This window comes from Paroedura picta, chromosome 1 (genome assembly GCF_049243985.1).
Source record: "Paroedura picta isolate Pp20150507F chromosome 1, Ppicta_v3.0, whole genome shotgun sequence".
Lineage (NCBI taxonomy): Eukaryota > Metazoa > Chordata > Lepidosauria > Squamata > Gekkonidae > Paroedura > Paroedura picta.
This window is the reverse complement of record NC_135369.1, coordinates 161,998,547-162,020,833: the sequence shown is the minus strand read 5'-3', so window position 1 is coordinate 162,020,833 and position 22,287 is coordinate 161,998,547. Positions and strand designations below refer to the sequence as shown.

Below are 22,287 nucleotides of genomic sequence, written 5' to 3'. Positions count from 1 at the left end.
CATTTGGTCTTGGTAATTAATTACTTAATTTTAAGACATTTAGATTTTACAGACTGTCCTAATTAAGAGCCAGTTGGGTGGGGGTACTGTCATCTGGGAGACCCAGGTTCTAATCCCAGTTCTGCTGTGGAACCTTGCTGGGTGTCCTTTGGCACCATGTACACTCTCAGCCTGACCTACCGTACAGGGTGGTTGTGGGGATAAAATAGCCCATGAGAATATCATGACCCTTTCGGTTCCCATTGGGAAGAAAGGCAGTTATAAATCAGTAAATAAAACTACATAAATTTGGTCATCAGTTTGGACTTTCTTAATAGCATTTGTCAAGTATTGGACAAGGTCATCAAAAGTTATGTGGGATTCACAAGACTGAATTTAAACAAGCTTTGATGCTCTGCCCTTAAAAGACATCTATCCAGACTGATGGTCTAGACCTGCTCACAGTATAAAGATTTTATTTATTATTTTGATTGATTTATATCCCACCACTCTCCAAAGACTCATGGCGGGTTACATAAAGACAGATTATTAAAACCCCATTAAAATTAATCACAATCCCAATACCATTAAAACCATAAAAAAAACCATTAAATGGCAGCAAAATACCCAATCCTTCCCCAATTTACAGGCAAACCATCACAGGTACAGGATCGCAGAGTGGAATACCGCTGGCCGCTAGTATATACACATAAACAGTTGAGATAAGGTTTAAAAGCAGTTTATTTCCCAGTCAACTGACTGGGTCAACAGAAGTAAAATTAATCATGCTCCAATTATAAATCACTGCATCCAGACACTAAAAATAAGAATCGATTTAGGTTATATAATGTATACAGTTGCTCTGCAACTAAACAGTCAAACCATCACATCAAAATTATACATCTCAAGTAGCATTCTGAGCTGTATTTTAAGTGTCCTATGCTCCTTTCTTTAAAATAGTTAACACAGCCATCTTACAATGTGCCCACTTAAAGTCTGCTGAATATCATCATCCTATACGGTCAGCTATGAAATGGAATTTTTAGCATTTGACACTTGTAAAACAAATCCACAATCCTGAATATCTAGCTTTTAATTCTACTTTAAAGGACAAAATGCCATAGACATGAAGGTCAAGTCTTGGGTGCAAGTTCAGTGCCATCACATAACAGTGAAAAAATACTCAAGGTATTCAAAGGGTTTTTAAAGGACAGTTAAAAAGCATCTACGCTGAGTATGGAACCCCAATACCTATCTTTAGGCATACCCTAGAACAGGGATGGCCATATTGTGGCTCTTCAGTTGTCCATGAACTACAATTCCCATGAGCTCCTCCTTTGGGCATCTGGAGAGCCACAGTTCTGCCACCCTGTCCTAGAACTTAGATGTGCCCAGGGGACTTTTTCCATGTTGGATGCATGGAATTAGTTTATGTGATTACTTTGATCCAGTTCAGAATGAAATCTGATGGCCACAGAAGCTTCCCCAAGACAGCTTTGCACTTTAGCTGTAAGATTCTGTGTTAAAAATACTGTACATTAAGTGAACTGTGCAAAATAATGTGCCAATTTATCTTCTATAGTTTACCAAAGGATTAGAAACGTACAAAATAGTGTTAAAAGCGAAACCAAATTCACCAGAATCTGAATAAACTCGTGGTGGGAAACTATTCTTTCTAAATATACATATATATGTCCTGGGAACTTTGAATATGTAGATGTAGCTTTAAGACTTGAAACAGAAAGAATTCTGAAATGTTCCAGTTTGTTCCCCAGTTACACTGCCACAGTGTATGATAAAACGATTTGCTTCAAATATAAGCCAATGGACTGTACTCACACTTTTGAGGAGTCGCCTTGAATGTACCATTATAGCACGGCAGTATAAAGGGTGAGATCCAGCATATTTTCCCCTCAATATAAATATACCAATTGGCTCTTTCCCTCTCATCTATTACAACCTATGCTAGTCAATCAATATATATACATAATTTCTGTGTCAGAAATTCAAAGTTCTCTTGATAAATCTAGAGATACGATAGTCACAAAACTTGTGATCAACGCCACTGTGACCTGGGCAGTGGTATTCTAATCCTATGCTACCAGCGCAGGTTTTTGGGTAGCACAGGCAACGTAAAAGCAAAACCAAACCTGCTACAATATCACAATATACAAACAGTCAGAGGACGTTGCTATGTTTCGCGATGTTCCATTGTCAGTTTGGAATTATGAAATCTATTCACAATTATTAACAGTGTAACTACCGAGGAGTGGTGTATGCTTAAGAAGCCAGTGTGTGCTAGCAAGCAGATGGGAGCTACTTGCAAGGTGGTGGCATATATCTTAATCCAGTGAGCACTCAGAGCAGTTCCCTGCTCTGTTATCTCACCACAATATCTTCTGAGTGCGAATACAACTCTTATGTGTTAAAAAAGAGAGAGAGAGAAATACAGTACACAGTTCAGATGTCATTTTGTCAGGAAGGGCCTGTGAGCAGAGTTTCATGAACTGCAATGAACACCTACGTTTATTCAACTCATAATTTTGCTGTGTTCTCTTTTCCTTTAAGGAAGTGTAGTTGCCTCAAAAACAAAATAAGAATAAAATATACAGGTAAAATGTATGTTTAGTATAGAAGAGTTGAACCTTATATCTACAAACTCTGAGGTAAGAAGATTCAAGGTTAAAGGTCGCAGCCCCATCCAATCATTAAAAAGATCTCTTCAGAGAAACTGCCTTTCCAGACAGTCTTGTTTATGCAGTGAAGGCCTGTTGCAAGGGGAGTGCATTTTCCCACCATTCCAACAGCAACATTGTTTTGCTACTAAATGTCCATTTTTGTCCCTCTGGTTGCTGAATGGATTGTGACTGCTGGAAAGTCAAGGGCCTTTACTGGATAGCACCTGTGAATGAGGCATGCGCCCCACCACTAATGTCTACGATGCGGTTCTGTGTATTTCGAAGGGATTTTCAAAACAGCGGAAGTGCTTCCTCACTGCAACTGTTGTGGAAGGAGTCCCCCAGAGGGAGGGACCAGAGCCAATGGGATGAAATTAATTCAAAAGAAATTCTGTCGAAACATCCAGAAGAGGTTCCTGACAGTTAGGTTTCTCAGTGGAACAGGCTTCTTCGGGAGGTGGTGGGTTCTCCACGTTTGGAGATTTTTAAACAGAGGCTAGAGAGCCATCTGACGGAGAGGCTGATTCTGTGAAGGTTCAAGGGGGTGGCAGGTTACGGTGGATGAGCAATAGGGTTGCTTTGTTCTCCAAGCTTCCAGAGATGATTTGAAGACATTCATGATAATACACACATACCACTGGGAGGCAGAGAGAGAGCCGATGGTCTTTCTTCTCTCTCCAGACTAGCCCTGTCTAGTGCCAAAGCAGCAAGGTAGTGTATCACCTGGTTAAGGTGCCTCAGAGGAATATGATGACAGAAAGAGTTCTGAAAGAAGAATCAGCAGGCTTGTGCTTTATACTATCAGGCTGGCCTTCCAAATTCTTTGTGTTCTTTAACGGGTGGGATGGGACATGGCTTGGATTCTCACTAGTGTTTCTGCAGGTATGAGAACTTCCACTTCTGGGTGCAATTTTCCAGCTTCCCATGTTAGCTCAAAATGCCCCCTGAAATCCTGTTCCTGGAGATCAATGGAATCCCAGGAACAGGATTTCAGGGGGAAATTTTGGCTCTTAAGGAGCTGGGGATATTTTCCCCAAGGAACCTGAATTAAGTTCTGGTTTATGAGAACGACAGAACCACCTTTCCAAAGGATTAGACCAGGGGTAGTCAAACTGCGGCCCTCCAGATGTCCATGGACTACAATTCGCTGGCAGGGGCTCCTGGGACATCTGGAGGGCCGCAGTTTGACTACCCCTGGATTAGACTAATTCTACAGCTTTTGGAGGTCCCTCCATTCTTGAAGAGGGAAACAAGTGTGGCAGCCATTTTACTCCACACATTTACTAGTTGCCATAAAATGAACATGTTTTCTTTTCTGGCTGCCAGCTTTGGGATAAAGGCAGTAACACCAAGCTCAACTGACAGCCCACACTGCTTTTCTGGGTTTTGAATGTGTTAAGTTTTGGGCACCACAACTGAAGAAAGATGTAGAACAACTGGAGCGTGTCCAGAGGAGGGCTACAAAGATGGTGAGGGGCTTGAAGACCAAGTCATATGAGGAAAGGTTGAGGGAGCTTAGTCTGTTTAGCCTGGAGAGAAGACGACTAAGAGGTGATATGATAACCATCTTCAAATACTTGAAGGGCTGAGATATAGAAGATGGAACAGAGTTGTTTTCTGCTCCAGTTTGGTTTGAACCAGTTTGGTGTAGTGGTTAAGAGTGTGGACTTCTAATCTGATGAGGCGGGTATGATTCTGCACTCCCCCACATGCATCCAGCTGGGTGACCTTGGGCTCGCTACGGTGCTGATAAAGCTGTTCTGACTGAGCAGGAATATCAGGGCTCTCTCAGCCTCACCCACCTCACAGGGTGTCTGTTGTGGGGAGAGGAAAGGGAAGGTGACTGTAAGCCGCATTGAGACTCCTTCGGGTAGAGAATATAAGAACCAACTCTTCTTCTTCTGTTGTCCCAGGGGGTTGGACCAGAACCAATGGGTTGAAATTAATTCAAAAGAATTTTCGGCTAAATATCCAGAAGAAGTTCCTGACAGGTAGAGTGGTTCCTCAGTGGAACAGGCTTCCTCAGGTGGTGGGTTCTCCTTCTTTGGAAATGTTTAAGCTGAGGCGAGATAGTCATCTGACAGAAATGCTGATTTTATGAACATAGCAGATTGTGAGTGGGTGGGCAGGAAGGGAGGTGCCAGTGTTTGTCTCTTATGGCCCTTCCTTGCATACCCAGGGAGTTGCTGATGGCATGGTAGGTGAATTTCCTCCAGGCCAGGCTGGACTCTGGAGATTTTTGATGGGGAGGGGGGTCACTGGGGCATGAAATTGACGTCAATGTTGGTGGGGAGGTCGTTGTGAGTTCCTGCATTGTGCAGGGGGTTGGACTAGATGACCCTGGAGGTCCCCTTCCAGCTCCAGGAGTCCAGGGATAGAATTTTCTTACCATGAACACTTGTTCCTTGTGGAAACATTTTCTCTACCACTCAGTTACGTGGGACCAGTTTCATGCTTTGCCCTCGCTATTTCTGTTTTTGGGAGGAGGGGCAGGTTCCCAGAAGGATGTATTTTCTGTACTCTCCAGATTCTTTCCAATTTGGTTGGTGGTCTATTTGTTTTTTTGCCACACATAGCTGTATTTGTTCTAGCTTACTGTTTTCAGAGTTTTTCCTTGCTGTTTCCAATCTGGCCTGGGAAGTTGAAGAAGCCCCTCCCTTTAGAGGACTTTGCTCTGCTTCTCCTCCACAAGGGCAAAGTACAATTCCAAAGGTTTCAGAATGCCCTCCGAGAGGTATGGAGTACAGGAATTCAAGGTAGGCACTTTCCATGTTTGTCATCTATTTCTCACTCTTATTTCTCTGCACCTTTTAGTGGGACATACATCCCATGTGGATTTTATTTATTTATTTTTTGCTTATAAAGGAAGCGATGAATCTTTTCCATTCCATTTACAAAGGGGCAGATTATAAGTCTAGGGGTGGTAAGTCTCCACTAGTGTCAACAGAGTATTAACCGAAAAACACAGGAGTTATAATAACTTAAATGTTCTGAAAGTTTTGCTACATTTGGTTGTTAGACTTCAAAGATGTTGCGTCTGCAACAGATTTTGGCTTTTTCTAGGACTCAGGTCTTTGCAAAAGGAGAAGCATTTCTGCCTGAGTGAGGGTGCTCTGCAAGCATGTGCATACCATGCATAAAAAGTGCATATGCTTGGCATTCCGATGTATTGTAATTTTTTAAAAAATGCTACACCTTGCCAGGAGCCTGCAAGAATCCAGTCCTAGGTGTCGAGGCCTGAGCCCTATATGAACAGACACCTTCATTTCCATCTGGTGACTTTCAAACTCTCTCAGCTCCCTTCGTCTTCTCCATACTCCCAACATGCAGACACATCATGTTATTCATGAGCACCTGGATTGTCACTTGGAACAATATTTAAGGCATGATTTTCATCATTCTCTTTGAGCTATACAATTAAAAAATGATCTGCAGTGAGAATTGTGCCTTCCAAGATAGCAATTATATCTGCACATGAGCACCTCTCCCTTTGAACAAGATGGAGGAAGGTATTTCCTTTAAGAACAATCCATGTGTTCCCACAAACTAGGCAAGTTCTCTAAGCTCCCCTCAGAGTAAAGCCAATTTTTCTTTAAAAATTATGTTAAGGGCTTGGCTAACTTGCTCCAAGAGAGAGCTGGAATTTCTATCCTCACATTTTTGTAATGTATTAAGTAAAAAGAGAGAAAATCGCCTGTTAAGGGAGTTTTCAGCGCTATTATGCTGTACCTTAGGTTTTGGAACACTTCCTGTGCAAAACAAGCACAAGATATACAATGTCAAGTATAAAGTATTTGCACAGACCAGTGAATAATCTCTTAACTCATCTAGAACTTGTAGTCCTGTAGTGGGTTCCGGAAATGTTTTTGATTGCTAAAGGGAGAAGTTGTGGAGACATTTTTTAAAGGATTTGATGCAAACACATATATGAAATAGGCGTTACATCTTTTTCATGGATTTGGACTCCTGCTGTATGATGTTTTTAAGGGCTTTCCAGTTCACCGTGAGAATATTTGCCTTTTATCTGCTATTATAAACCAGACTTCCAATGGGCAAACAGAAAATCTTAACCCCATCATCAGACTTGCAATAATGGTCAACATTGGTGAGTTTTCAAGAACAATCCTTGTTAACACATCTGTCAAAAGGCTCTCTACAGACTTTGGAAAGTAAAAGTCTCTCCATGTGCAAGGGGTAGTTTAGTCAACAATAAAGTGCACGAACGATACGGGGAAAGCTCCTTTTCGGTTCGGTTCGCCATCAATATGCCCAATCTGGAAAAGACATCAAATAATTTCAGAGTTAAGGGTTGAAAATGTCTCTGTGTTCAGTTACTGTTCACAGAACTCTGTTTAAGCCCTCTCTATGTACGACTGTTTAAAAATAAATCTCTAGTTTTAGCAACTTAGTTTCACATTATAAAATACACCAAAAATGGACCATGTTTGCAATGAGGCTGTAAGGCCGATGTACAGGTTGATCAGTGCCAGGAAAGCCCTGTGAAGCCACAGGTGCTAATACTTACCCACCACTCCTGATCTTCCTCACCATCTACTATGATAATATCGCCCTCTGAAAATGTTAGCTCATCTGGATTATCTGCTACACAGTTGTAAATTGCTTTTACTCTCTTGGGTTTTGTTTTTGACTGCAATAAAAACAAAACAAAAATAGGTCAATAACACCGAAAAACTAAGCCAGATACAACAGGAATTTTATTCCCTTGGCTTTCAACTAGCAGTTGACCTGACATCTGACTAAGCAGACTAGACCCTATGAAGCTCAAGGTTACTAGAGCCTGTCTTTTTAATTAATATTTTCTAGAAAGAGGAATACTGTGACAGATGAATAGAAACAGTTACCTTCGGGAAGATATGAGCAGTTTGCTTCCTTTTGTACCTAAGAGTTTCAGGTAAGTGGAAGGATGCCCAACATATGATCCCCTCCCATGGGTGCATATACATTATATGTGTGAAAGTGGAATAAGAAGACACAACATGCTTTGATGTTCATAGATTACAAAATGTGTACTTTTTATCACTACCACTATCACATCAAACATTTATTCATGCCTACCTGTGCATGAAAATTTATGAAGCTGTCTACACTGCTTTTGCCTTCTGGATATACAACGGCTTAAAGGTAAAGGTATCCCCAAGCACCAAGTCATGTCTGACCCTTGAGGTGACGCCCTCTAGCGTTTTCATGGCAGACTCAATACAGGGTGGTTTGCCAGTGCCTTCCCCAGTCATTACCGTTTACCCCCCAGCAATCTGGGTACTCATTTTACCGACCTCAGGAGGATGGAAGGCTGAGTCAACCTTGAGCCGGCTGCTGGGATCGAACTCCCAGCCTCATGGGCAGACAGCTTCAGACAGCATTTCTGCTGCCTTACCACTCTGTGCCACAAGAGGCCCTTGCTATCCAACGGCTTAGATCCTAGGAATTTTTGAGCTCGCAAAAAGGAGGAAATCTCCCAATTCCCCTTCTCACTGCAGCCCCATCCCAAATGGTTTATTTGTCCACATGTGTTCCACAATCTCGGGGGGGGGGGGGAGATAGGCCCCTTCCCCCCCACTTTGTGACAGTGGGAAAACCAGTAGGATTCAGCCTAATATTCTCTCGTAGAAAAGAACTCCCCAGGATCGGGCACACACTTTGGGCCTCTGCAAATGGAGAGGGGTCGGGAACAGCATGTTGTCACCATGCATGCAGATAATACAAGAATTATGTAACAACTTCAACTGTGGTGCTGTATACTCTGCGTCTGTAGCACAGTTGATCTTTGCCAATGAATCGCAAGAAGTTAATGTCAAGCCTGAGGACCATGCCTCTGAGGTACTTAATTACAGCATTTCTGGCCCACTCCTACATCAGGAAAGAAAAAAGTGATGGCTGCAAAACACACAGGAAAACGTACGGAAGAACACATAATAAAGTTAATAACTCAAGAAATAATAGCAAGTCAAACTGTCATCAGCCACACCAAGCCTCCAGTGAGAAGCAGAAAAAAACAGCTGTACTTCTGCTAAAATCTTAATTTTTAAAATTTGTGCGTTCCTGCCACAGAGTGAATAAAAATAAAAGACATCGGAAGTTATCTGCGTAGGGCAGCATGTGATGTGGTAATCCGTAAGAGAGCCAGCATGGTATAGTTTGAGAGCCAGTGTGGTGTAGGGGTTAGAGTGAAGGACTAATCTGGAGAACTGGGTTTGATTCCCCAGTCCTTCACATGCAGCCAGCTGGGTGACTCTGAGCTAGTCACAGAGCTCTTTTCTGAGAGTTTTCTCAGCCCCACCTACCTCACTGGGTACATGATGTGGGGAGAGGAAGGGGAAGATGTTTGTAAGTTGCTTTGGGACTTCTCTAGGTAGTGAAAGGCAGGGTATAAAAACCAGCTCTTCTTCTCAAGATACACCGGGGTCCTAGGCCATCCAGGACTTTAAACACCAGCAACCAGAACCCTGAGCTGAGCTCAGAACTAACTGGAAAGTGTGCAGATGAAATGAGAGAGGGGAAACATCCCCATTGGTGGCTTGCCCTTTCCAGCCATCTGGCAGCTGGTATCTCCATGATTTAAGATGTTTGTTCTATATACTGTAGTAATCGTCACCAACAAAAACTTCCTTCTTCCAAGATATCCTATCAATATCTTTCATTACTCTTTCAGACATTCTCCAAATAACATAGTCCATGCTAGGAGATGAACCGATTATGGCATTTTCTCTTTCTAATAATTACTAGAAAGTTTGGGCCATGAACAACTTGCCTATGAGACACTGCTAAGGAAGAAAGATAGCAAAAAAGACTGTATATACCGATTTCCAATTAAGATGCTCTATTAAGACCTAGAACAGGGTTTGCAGGGAAAGGATGGGATGTATATTAGCTCCTTTTGGAGCATGTGAAAAGAGGCCATCAACCAAGCCTTCTGCAGGGAAAGCTATTAAATCTTGGGTTTCGGTCAATGTTGTTTCAAATACCTTCCTAGGCCTTTTTGATTATCATCATTTTGCAGAATAATACACCGTTGGGGACAAAATCCTACATAGGTGTACATAGTGGACATTTTACCAGTATTCCTAGAAAATCTAACTGTCTAATGTTCATCTCCCCTCAATTTCTTATCTCTAGCTAAAACTAGGGAACTTTCTTTATGAATCTAATGCATGGCTCCTTCCCAAGGACAAGAAGCCATAACAGAGAATGGAATGAGTAATTTAGCAGACTGGTTTAAAACAAAGTCATCTAGCTCATATCCTTTAGTTGAGAACTTATGCTAAAGCCTCTGCTAAGGTGCTTTAGTAAAATCTATTTAGCTAAAGCTCTTACACTCAGGGTACCTTCAGGCTTTCCCACTTCACTGTGTTTACTTTTTCAACAGACAAGGATTGGGAATCAAACGGAATAACAGTGAAATCCTAGCTGACAAGTTAGATCCTTCTAAGCTTTTAGAAGAAGGTATAAATTCTGCATACTATGGCACTGTAAGTTGCCTAAAAGGATCCAAATTATGACAGGCAGACTATGTCTTTACAACTTGCTGAAAACTGTTTTATTGCTACAACATACAAATAATTTTCTCTTAGCGCTGCCAGGTTACTCTCCCTCCCAGTAACCGATGGGATGGGGTGAGATAGGGATTTACGGGCAGCAAACGGAGGCCTACACCAGCGATGTAGTGGTGTCACTCCCAGCATGCAGAACTGATGTCACTGCAGCGTCGGGATGCTTGGGCACTTGAGCAAGAAGCCTATAGTAGATGTCATTTTTACCACGGAGTTATTGCCCAAATACCAGAGCATCCTGATGTTGCCAGAAATGTGAGGATATTATTTCCAGCACACTCTGAAATTGAAATTTGTTTTTTTATTTCTGGCAATACTAGCATAGACCTCCATTTGCTACCAGTATATGCCACAGCCATCCAGTTGCTCAGCCACAGGGTGAGGGGCCTCGTGTGGGGGATTCCTGGTCACCCAGCAATGGCCTGGTAATTCTATTTTCTTTAAAGTTGTTCAAAATGTGCCTTTACAATCTGCTTCATCTTTGTTTCCCTTTGGTTTCTTGGCCCAACCACCGCATGCCTTCCTATTCAAAGGGCAAGAGCAGGGTTTCGTGAAACCCTGGAGTTTCCTGACAGTGCTGGAAGGGTTTTCCGAATAGCTGGGAACTAATTAGCTTTTTATATATTTTTTAAAAATGTGTTCAGCATTTATCGGATGACATTGCCATATATAATCATATCAAACCCTCCCCCCATGGCCAATGATGGACCTAAAGGGGATGGGAAGGGGAGGGGCCTTCCCCCTTCAGAAGCAGCCAAGGCCACACTATGTCTTCACTACCAAAATGACAGGCTTTGACTCCATCTACTTACTACTTGAGACTTCCTCGGCATGGGAGCTGGAGGCTGCATGGGGACGGACATGTTTGCAGAAGGGGAAGCCTGTGATCCGGGCATCTCAGATACAGACAAACTCTCTCCTGATACTAGAAGAAAAGAGATTTTTGTTTTAGTTCAAATGGACTTTTAAATGACATACCATACTGGATTAGAAAATGCACATTTATTGTCGCTTCTGTTACCCAGCTTCATTCCAAGCCTTCTTTGAGGCTCTACCAAAACTTATACTGCTTTTAATAGCAACAGCCTCTCCTTGCTAGGTGAACTGGCTTGGCACCCATGCTTCAGCCCAGCACGCACTTCAAGGGCCACCGAAAACAATGGGACTTGCGCACGCACCCCTAAGGCTTCTGTCTCCCACCTGTCTTTTTTGTAGAGCTGGGAAATGCCTCTTTGAAACTTTTAGGTACTTCCTGTGAGTTACAAACTCTGCTTTTTACCACTTGCAGAAAAAGGTCAGGCGCTGGCCTTAAACTGTTGCTAAAGTCCCGAGTGTTAAAAACAGGATTTAAAAAATAATTACCGCAAGACTGCTGCAACGATCCAGGTCCTTTGTTCTGTCCCTTGTTAGCTGAGCTGGATGACTTGTCAGTCCTGTTCAGGAGAGAAGCGGCCGTGCTCATCAGTCTGAGAAAGCTCATCAGTGCTTGCATTCGAAAGCTCACACCTTGAATAAATCTCGGTTGGTCTTAAAGGTGCCCGACTGGACTCTGATTCTGTTGCGCTACTTCAGACCAACACGGCTATTCGCTTGAATCGTTCTCATCGTTCTTATCAACCTCTGAGGTTGATGCCACCGCATTTTTCTCAACTCCCACTATTTCACTTAATGCATCAATGTCCTTGAAGAGCTCATCCCAGAACAGATCTTTGCAATCTTCCACAGTTGCTGAAAGGGGCTCAAATAAGAATTTTCACAGAATCACAGAGTTGGAAGGGGCCATACAGGCCATCTAGTCCAACCCCCTGCCCAACACAGGATCAGCCCAAAGCACCCTAAAGCTTTCCTTCTAAAAAAGGACATTTCAGGACTATGTTGTTTTTTTTATGTGGCAAGTCTTCACTTGCCTCTCAACTTACTGAGTCATCATTCTTCAAGTCTGTGCATCTGTTGCATTTTCTGAGGATCCACTGAGCAACGTTTTATAGATGAGAAAATGCAGTATTTGCCCAGGAACAGTTTGTGGATTGTTAATGTTGGGGAGAATACGGTTGAACAAAGGCCTTTGGTGCCAACTCCTGCCCCAGTCTCCCTGCTCACCGTAGACTGCCAACGCTTCTGATGTAGAATCAAGAAGAGCAGGAAGCTACCTGGCAGATCTGAAGGTGATTTAACCCCATGTTATTTCTAGCAATACCAGCTCTGGGGGTGGAGCCAGAAGTGGGTAGGATTTGGGATGGGGCAGGACCTCAGTGGAGCATAATGCTGTGGAGTCCACCCCCCAGGCTATATTCCCCATAGGTCAGACCACACCTGGAGTACTGGGTGAAGTTCTGGAGGTTTCATTTCAAAAAGGATGTGGACAAAATTGAGAGGGTGCAGAGGAGAGGAGCCTGAGGTCTGGGGCCTGAGGGCCAAGTGCTATGAGGAAAGGCTTGGAAATGTTCAACCTGGAGAAGGGGACATGATTGCTGTCTTTAAATATTTGAAAGGTTATCACTTGGAGGGGGGCAGGGAATGGTTCCTGTTGGCAGCAGAGAAGAGGACCCACAGGAATGGATTTAAACTATGTGTAGAACGGTACCAGCTAGATATCAGGAACATGTTTTTTTCACAATCAGAGTTGTTCAGCAGTGGAATTGACTGCCTAAGGAGAGGAGGTGAGCTCTCCTTCACTGGCAGTCTTCAAGCAGCAGCTGGACAGATACCTATTCTGGATGCTCTTGGCTGATCCTGCATTAAGCAGGGAGCTGGGCTAGATGGCCCCTTCCAACTTTGATTCTCCAAGCAGCCATTTTCTCCAGGGAGCCAATCTCTTTAGTCTGGGTATGATTCCAGGGGATCCCCAGATCCTACCTTAGGACTGTCATCCCTAGTGATTTCTCTTCCTGGTCCCATTTACACTTATGCAGAGCCTACCACACAGCTCTCAACACTTGGATGAGCAGCATCAGGACCTTGGGAAAACCCAATCAGAGCAATCACTTGCTAGGTTTAAAAGATGGGGAGTCAAGAGATAGGTGGTTTACATATAAAAGGACAGCCATTGGAAGGTGGAAGTAGGCTTCTCATGAAAATAAAAAATCTCAAAAGGCAGAAGAGGCCAGGTGGAAGACTGCAGTCAGTCAATGGACCACAAACCATTTCTGGAAACTACTGGTGCCAAAAGATTGCTGACAACCCTTGCAAAGTAAAATGCAGGCAGAGCACTCCTGCAGCTACACCTAATACGCGACTCAGGGGAGAGTCAACACAAAGTGATCCCAAGAATTCATTCTTGCCCTGTAAATTTAAAACTTGTCACTGGTTTATAGACATTCTAGTAAAGAAAGCATTTAAAAAAACAGATCATGCTGGGCAGTGGTTTTCAACCTGGGGGTCGGGACCCCTTTGGTGGAAAATGTCCCTTTTACAGGGGTCGTGGCAGGGTGAGCAACTTGGTGGTGGGGGCACTGCCACTGTTGCCGCTCCTCCTGCAGGCGCCCACACTCGGCCGCCAGCCCCTCCAGCAGTGCCTCCAGTGCAGCGCAGTCTCCCGTCAGGCGTTCCAGGTGGTGGCACAGCTTGGCGGGACAAGAGGCAGAACTGAACTGAGAAACCCCGGAAAAAACCAATTTATATACAATCATGAGCAATGGATCTTCACGCCATTCGTCAGTTTCGGTTAAGTTTCTGTGAGAGAACCCTTGCATACTTTTATGGTTGGGGGTCACCACAACATGAGGAACTGCATTAAAGAGTTGCGGCAATAGGAAGGTTGAGAACCACTGATCCAGGGAATCAGTCCATGCCCAATATATAGTGTTCACTAAGAGTTCTGTTATACCACTGCAGGGTGTCAAATCAGAAATTTAATCTGCTGCTGATAAATGATAACTTTATGCACCCTTACTTCTAGGGAGCCTTCCCACTCCCTGCTATAAAGTGAATCCAATACACACTAAACCTAAAACACAAGGGGCTATTCGTAAACTTGAGAAAAAGTGGAAATGACATTTCAGTAAAGGTGTAGCATAATGTGGACCCTATATTCGTGTACCAATTTCGTGCACTATGACCTGTGTAATAAGCTTGCAGAACTCTAAGAAGTAAATTGCACCCTTACCCAGAAACAGGCTTTTTCTGAGAAATTCTGCTTGGTGGCTGGGGAGGCAGTGGGGGTGGTGTAGGTTTGGACTGTGATTGGGCCGGCTGTTTTGATTGGTGGCTCAAAGCTTCCAGCACACTGGCTGTCTTCACAACTGGAGGCGGCGCTGGAGAAAGGATGCCTAGAACAATGCATAAATGTACAGTACAACAATGATGAATGCATGCTTAAAAAGTACTCCTTCAAACACATTTTAAATGAAATGTTAGTATTTTTTTTAAAAAAATGTTACATACACTCTGAAATACAGTTCAAAATGTGGGCAAGCCTTCCTTTGTACCAAAATCTAAAGATCAGATGAAGCAAACCAGTCTGTCCTTCCAACACAGCTGTGGCATTTACTTTCTACTTGCTGGGGTGCAGGTTGGGGTTCATGCTACAACCTCCAGAGAATGCTTAGAGAGCTGGCTTAGTGTAGTTGTTAAGAGTGTGGGCCTGTAATCTGGAGAACCAAGTTGGACTCCCCACTCCTCCACATGCAGTCAGCGGAGTGACCTTGGACCCGTCAACAGTTCTCTCAGCCTCTCCTAGGGGAGAGGAAGGGCAGGAAATTGTAAACTGCCTTGAGATGCCTTCAGGTAGTAGAAAGCGGGGTACAAAAACACAGCTTGTATTCTGGATATGAGCCAAGGCCTCTTCTGAACACATTTATAAATAAGCAGGGATTCTACATTATGAACCAAGCTGGCAAAAACTATCAGAACCCCCCCCCCCCACACACACACACACTGCTGTCATTCCGCAAAACATACACAATAGCACTGGTTAGGAGGGCGTTCTTGTAGAGGGAGCGCTGGAGCGGTTCAGTTCAGGTGGTTAGTTTTTTTTACACTGGTAGTCTTGCTGCCTTAAACTGCTTGGGTTGTTCTGTTTTTCTTCCGTGTTCTACCATCCCAGCCCAACTGCCTCATTTTGTCTTATGAGCTGTTAGCTTCAAATGTTATTTTATTAATTAAATTTTTAGACTGCCCTTCCCAAGGCCTCAGGGCGGGTAACGCCATAAGACAGTACAGTAGATAAAGCATAATCAAATACAATGAAATTTTAAAGATCAATTAAAACCATTGGGGATAGGAGCATATGGCCTACTTCAATAAACAGTGGAAGGGATAAAGTGCCTAAGCAGTGGGTCTTGATGGTGATTTTGTGTAGCTAGATGTACTTGTCCACTTGCAGTCATCGTGAATGCATTGGGCGGGCAGGTTCATTGGTGGCTTCAACCACAGGCCTGGTGGAACGACTCCATTTTGCAGTCCTTGCGGAACAGTTTTTAGTCCCGCAGGGCCTTGATCTCCTTAGGAAGAGTGTTCCACCAGACCACACACACGGCTGAGAATGCCCTGGCTCTGGTTGAAGCTAACTTCACTTCTTTGGAGCAAGGGACCTTTAGCAGATTTTGAGCACTGGAGCATTGACTCTTTTGTTATTGCATCTTCTAACCAGCTGACTGACAAGTTTGAATCATACTCATCGCTCACCTCCTCCTACTAAAAATGTGCCCTTCACAACAGTCTATTCATTCCACCCACAATGGACAAGGGGGTAGATGGGCTGCATGGCATGGTTCATTTTTTATTAATGTATTTCATGAAAAACAAAGAAGTAACCATCACGCTGTGACCTCTGGAATGAGCAGTAATAACAGTCATGCTAATATGTTACAGCTACAGCCTTGATTCCTTGTTAAGCTACCCTGTGGTATCTTTCCACGGAAGCGTGGGGAACGAGCCACAGATGCTCCCCTAGCCAGCTGGCAAAGCAAGCTTTGAAATTACATCCACCAGAGAGGAAGAAGCATGGAGTCGTGAAAATGGAAAGCTGAGGTCAACCATGATTAGATGCAGAAAAATAAAAGGAAAGCCGGGGGAAAAGTGCTAACATACTTGTAGATGTGACACGCAATGGTGGAACAGGGGGATGGGCAGCTGGTGGATCAGATGAAGACCTCTGCCTGCTTATGCTTTCCATTCCTAATGAATTTGTCTTCCACAGTGTGTTCGGTGAAGGAGTTGTCTGAACAGCACTGCCAAGAAATGAAGACTGAACTAAAAAGAAAGGAAAACATTGTATTATTTATTATAAATCCTGCTGGCTGCGTAAAAAGAAAAGGGGGGGGGCAGCTTTCTTGAAGCCTACAGGCTGCTCTCCGAAAGCACACATATGTAAAATATGGAACTGTTCTACAGCTCAGGTCATAGCTGCATATTAATGACTACAACTTCAAGTAATAAAAATGTGTGGGTGACCACTGAAGATGGGATACCGAACCCACAGGTTTCAAGTCCTAAAATAAGGCTTTTAAAATAGAGCAGCTCATCAAGTGATGCTTTCTGAATTAAAGCACGTGCCTGTGTGAATCTACTATTATCTCCTGCAGATGGAGCTACACAGGTGGAAGTTTAAGTGTTTGTGTTGAAAACAATGTTTTACAGGTTTGTGGAAACAGGTAACTTCACAACTTTTGGTGACTAGCAGAGAAACCTTAGTTGGACACAGCATTAGCAAGAGAAATTTCAAAAACTGACTAGAACAGTGCCATCCTAAACAGGGTTACACCCTGCTACGCCAACTGATTTCAGTGGATTTAGAAGGTGCTTTGGATTGCAATATAAAGTTCTTATTCTACTTACGGTTCTTAGAATGACTAAGTTCCACAAGCAATGAATTTGTGGTTTTCCCAGTTTGTTTAAAACACACACATCAGCTACATTTTCCAGGTTTGTGCCCATATACTTCAAACCATGGTTTCAGACCCTAGCCTGAAAAACCCTAACTAATCTCAGCAGACAGAATCAACATTAACCTTAGCTAGTTTAATGGAACCATAGTTTTATGTAACACCTGAATGAAGACAACCGCTATAGAGTTGCAAAATTAGTGACAGCAAGAACAAGGACAGAGTATGATGAGAGGACACATTAGCCAAAGAACACAAGTGACTCCGCTATGCATGTCACTGAGAAGAGAACCATCTTTTTGTTCCTAACTGGGGAGATGCTCTTCACAAGTGGCCAGTCTTCCTTCTTTTACATCACTGCTCTCCTTGAAGAAATTTTAATCAGACTGTTTCTGTACTTATGATGTCGCTATGAAGTGTAACCATTCTCTCAGAGGTCCACGTGTTTTGTAATGCCCCATTTGTACAAACTCTGGCTGTATGGTTCATAACGTGAGTAAAAAGAGATTTTGAAAAAAAATGACATGCAGATTAACTCCCGATAAAGTGGCAGAAGATGTCTAGAAAGTTTTAAATAGCTGATTTCTACTGCAGCTGCCAGTAAAAGGGAATTCAGTGCACCTAACATTGTAGGCCACCTAACATTATCTGATGAAGACTGCATTTATAGTAATTTTCCAAGGAATCTATTGCCTTCAGTATTCAATGGGGGGGGGGGAACTCCTACTGATTATGCAAGCAAGGTATTTTCCATTCAACTTTGGTTTGTTTTAATAAAATCTATTTTACCACAGAAAATCACCAAATTATACTGTATGGCAGGGGTCTTCAACCCCCGGTCCGCAGCCCGATACCGGGCTGCCAGCGGCCGTGCCTGCCTTCTCCCCCCCCCCCGCAGCAAGAGGGGGGGAAGAGGCAGGCGCGGCCGCTGGCATGCCAGCGATGCAAACGCGCACGTACGGAGCCACCGCGCATGCGTGTTTGCGCCCCTGCTGGCGAAAACACGCACGTGCGGCTGTTCTGCGCATGCGCGTTAGCGCCACCTAGTGGCGAAAACGCGCATGTGCGGCAACTGCACGTACGCGTTTACATGCAGCTGCTGTGGCCGGGCCGCCGGCTCTCTCCCACCCTCGGAGGCGGTCCCCGACTACAAGAAGGTTGGGGACCGCTACTGTATGGGGTTCAAATTAGCAGCCTTTCTCAGCTGTTTTGCCATGGAGAACCCCCTGAAACATTCTTCAGGCTTCAAGAAACCCCAGAAGTGGTGAGACCATGCAGATATGACCATATACAGACATATCACCTGATAAACATTTAACAATTAAAAAAAATTAAAAATGAATTAACTCCCACCCATTTAGGAAACCCTCCCAGAGCTGTCAATAAACCCCAGGGTTTCATGAAACCCTGGCTGAGAAAGCCGGGATTACAGAATATCCTTGAGCTGGCAAATACACCAGCCTCAGCACGGCCTCTACAGTAATATTAAAACCTCTGGAACTGATGCAAGAATAAGCGAGGAATGGAAATGCGGACACTCGTTTTGAAGCCTGGGATTGTTTGCAAATCAAAATGAATAACTGGCCTTGAAGAAACTAGAGGCTGGATCCTACAAACTGCAAGCAGATTGTGCTCACATAGATAGACCTTTCCTGCTTTCCCTTCCCCTGTGAACCTTCACAAACACACAGACGCAAAAGGGGGGGGGGGTAACATTTCTCACTTTTCCTCCCCCGCTGCAGCCCTTCAGGGCCACATGTCATTTTGTTCTGCTGACGGACAGCGTCACTTTTTTGGGAGGGACAAAGGGGGCTGCTGTAGGAAAAGGGAAAGAGTAGCTAGGAGATCCTAGGATTGTCTGGTAGTCGGGCAGGAGATGTTTGGGGGTGGCTTGCCATTGCCTGCCTCTGCATCGTGATCCCCGTTATCCTTGGAGGTCTTCCACCCAAAGACTAACCAAGGCTGATTAGCTTCTGAGACTGGGAAAGCCTGGGCTATCCAGGTCAGAGCCTAGAAAGCAGAGGTTTCTGGGTTAAATAGAGAAAAATCACGTCCATTTATATCCCCAATACCTACCTGCACCAAAGTGTCTCTAAAATGCATCTACAAAACGGAAGAAAAGGGCTTTTGCTGCTCCAAAACTATGAAGAGTAGCAGCATCTCCAGAGCATTGAGTACCTTTTCCGATGTTCCTGGGAGGCAGGGGCGGTGCATTCGTGACAGAAGCCAGAGTCTGGGTGGGTGGAGGGCTGCTGCTGAGTATAGCGCCATAGGTCTCATTCTGCAAGAGGCTGGGCATGAAGCCCCTTTGCTTGTCCTTGGCTATGTTGGCGGCATCTCTTGCCAAGGATGCTGCATTTGACTGAAGTTGGCCAGATCCTAGCTGGTAGAAACTGACAGGCCTGTCCTCTCTTCGATTGGGACTTGGCTGCTGTTTTAAAAAAGAAGAAGAAGAAGAAATGGAGAGACACACATACAGGCATGTCTTTCAAGCACCAGACACTTCTGACACAAAACCCCAACCACAGAAACCCATCAAAGAAGACCGTGTGTTGGATCCATCCCAGTAGAGGCAGCACGAGGAGCCCCCCTTTGGTGTGAGGCAGGGGAATACATCTGCAAGAACCAACCCGATGCTCAGCCACTCAGGGCAGCTTTTTTAGGCAGGTTTTTCCACAGCAAAGGCATACACATTGTCTGCATGTGTCTATCAAGTGAGAAGGTAGTGTTTAATTAGTCTGGAACCCAAGAAACTATCCTTCATTTTTAATAAAACTTTCCTGTAATTGAAGCAGTAAATGTTTTAATGTTTTATCTGTGTTTTATCTGTGGGGATCTTTTATGGTATAACCCGCCGTGTGCTCACTTATTGATAGTAGCGGGCAATAAATTGAATAAATAAGCAAACAAACATAAATAAATAATAATAATAATAATAATAAAGGAAAGCAAAATCTCCACACCTTTATATAGATGGGGAGTAAAAGTAATTTTTAAAAATTTAAACACTATCATTAGGCTAGATTCAAATGAGTAGCCGTGTTGGTCTGAAGTAGCACAATAAAATCAGAGTCCTGTAGCACCTTTAAGACCAACAAAGATTTATTCGGGGCGTGAGCTTTCGAGTGCAAGCACTTTGAGGAAGTCTGACAAAGAGTGCTTGCACTCGAAAGTTCATGCTTTGAATAAATCTTTGTTGGTCTTAAAGGTGCCACTGGACTCTGATTTTATTGCACTATCATTAGGTAACCTTATCATGCCTCCTTTCAAAAGAACTTTGGCCACTTTGCTTAAGGCTCAATTCAAAAGGCAATATTTTGCATATTTAAAAGAAATATTAGAAATAATGAGCTCCATTTTCCAACAAAGACAATTTTAACATGGCCCAAGCCACATGCAGTAGCAACTTTCAGCTGTTCCTTCAGCACAACAAAGTTTTGTCAAGAGTAGCCCTTAATCTTCTTTTCACAAGACCCTAATTATACAGTGAAACACCTTTTTATTCTTAGCCTCACTACTGAGCGCTGCGTATTGTATCTCATACAGCTTCCTGCTTAAATGGGAATCACTTGTCAGGCCTCTGTGAGGTGGAAAACAGAGAAGTATCAGGGACACAGATGCAGAATATATTCTTTCTAAGGGCCAAACTACATGTCACAACAGACAGGAGTCCAAACTGCGGATGCCACTCAGCTCTAGAGGAAAAAAAGCCTTAAAAAAGAAATGGAGGAAGATGCGCACACACACACACACACGGGCATGCGGTTCAAGCACTGAAGACACTTACAGCAATTTAATTTCCCACCCACATGCTTTTTCAAGTGCCCTCCACCAATCCACGTACCCACCACGTAGCAGCCATTCACTCCCACAGCAGCACCAGAATACGCGTTGTACAGCACTAGCAAAGGACTAAATTACCCCAGCGCTGAGCATAAATACGACTATACACTTGTTGACCTTTAGCAAACAGAAAGCATCATATTCAGAAATCAAAAATCCAGTCACTAACATGCAACTATGGAGAGGTAATGAAAGGGGGGGGGGGAGATTTCACAATAGCTACAAAAAACCACAGATCTCCTCTGCTCAATACACCAATTAACAGAAAGTAACCAGGGAAGAGATAATCTAGCAAAAGACAAAAATACTGCAGGGTATCCTTGTTGACAAGTGCCCATGTCTATCCCTGTGTGTACTACAGGAGCAAAAAAGAGCAAGAGTCCAGTAGAAACTTAAAGTCTAACAACATTTGTGGAAGGGTATAAGCTTTTGTGAGTCACTGCTCACTTCATGGAAGCTCACAGCCTGCCATAAATTCGGTTCGTCTTTAAGGTGCTATAGCAGGGGTCATCAACCCCCGGTCCGCGGCCCGCTACCGGTTTGCAAAGGCCTCAGTAATGGGCTGCCACGCCTGCCTCCCCCCCCCCCCCCGCAGCAAAAAGCTCACCGGGACGCGAGAGAAGCTTCGCTCGTGGTCCGGCTAGCTTTTTGCTGCGAGAGGGGGGGGGGGGAGAGGTAGGTGCGGCCGCCGGCATGCCGGTGGACACAAACACGCATGCACGGAGCTTCCGCGCATGCGCGTTAGCACCCTCTAGTGGTGAAAATGCGCACGCACGTTTTCACCACCATGGGACGCTGTCAGCATGCCGTTGGACACAAACGCGCATGCACGGAATTGCTGCGCATGCGCGTTACCACCCTCTAGTGGTGAAAATGCGCATGCGCGGCAGTTCAGCGGATGCACGTTTTCACCACCATGGGGCACTGCCGCGCATGCGTGGTGCCCGGGCCGCCGGCTCTTCCCCACCCCCAGAGGCGGTCCTCAAACCTATAAAGGTTGGGGACCGTTATGCTATAGGGCTCTTGCTCTTTTCTACTACTACAGACAGACTAACATGGCTACCCATCTTGTATTACAGGGATGGGAATGGGCACTGAACAGCATGTTCAGTGTTCCTTTTAATCTGAGTATTTAATCCTCTTGTGGCGCAGAGTGGCAAGGCAGCCGTCTGAAAGCTTTGCCCATAAGGCTGGGAGTTCAATCCCAGCAGCCGGCTCAAGGTTGACTCAGCCTTCCATCCTTCCGAGGTCGGTAAAATGAGTACCCAGCTTGCTGGGGGGTAAACGGTACTGACTGGGGAAGGCACTGGCAAACCACCCCGTATTGAGTCTGCCATGAAAACGCTAGAGGGCGTCACCCCAAGGGTCAGACATGACTCGGTGCTTGCACAGGGG

General features: G+C 44.3%; 1 protein-coding gene across 2 annotated transcripts in view; it reads right to left on the bottom strand.

Moving 5' to 3' along the window:
- Window positions 1–702: 702 nt before the first annotated feature.
- Window positions 703–22,287, bottom strand: part of ASAP2 (ArfGAP with SH3 domain, ankyrin repeat and PH domain 2) — a 121,069-nt gene continuing 99,484 nt past the window's right edge. Inside the window, exons 22-28 of one of the 2 annotated variants that reach the window (XM_077310416.1) lie at window positions 19,228–19,480; window positions 16,256–16,417; window positions 14,331–14,493; window positions 11,588–11,658; window positions 11,038–11,150; window positions 7,183–7,305; window positions 703–6,931 (exon numbers count right to left, since the gene is read on the bottom strand). In XM_077310416.1, the coding sequence (XP_077166531.1) occupies window positions 6,857–6,931; window positions 7,183–7,305; window positions 11,038–11,150; window positions 11,588–11,658; window positions 14,331–14,493; window positions 16,256–16,417; window positions 19,228–19,480 (960 nt within the window). In that variant the 3' untranslated portion in view covers window positions 703–6,856. The remainder of the gene's footprint in view (window positions 6,932–7,182; window positions 7,306–11,037; window positions 11,151–11,587; window positions 11,659–14,330; window positions 14,494–16,255; window positions 16,418–19,227; window positions 19,481–22,287) is intronic. The other variant, XM_077310424.1, reaches the window with a different exon arrangement.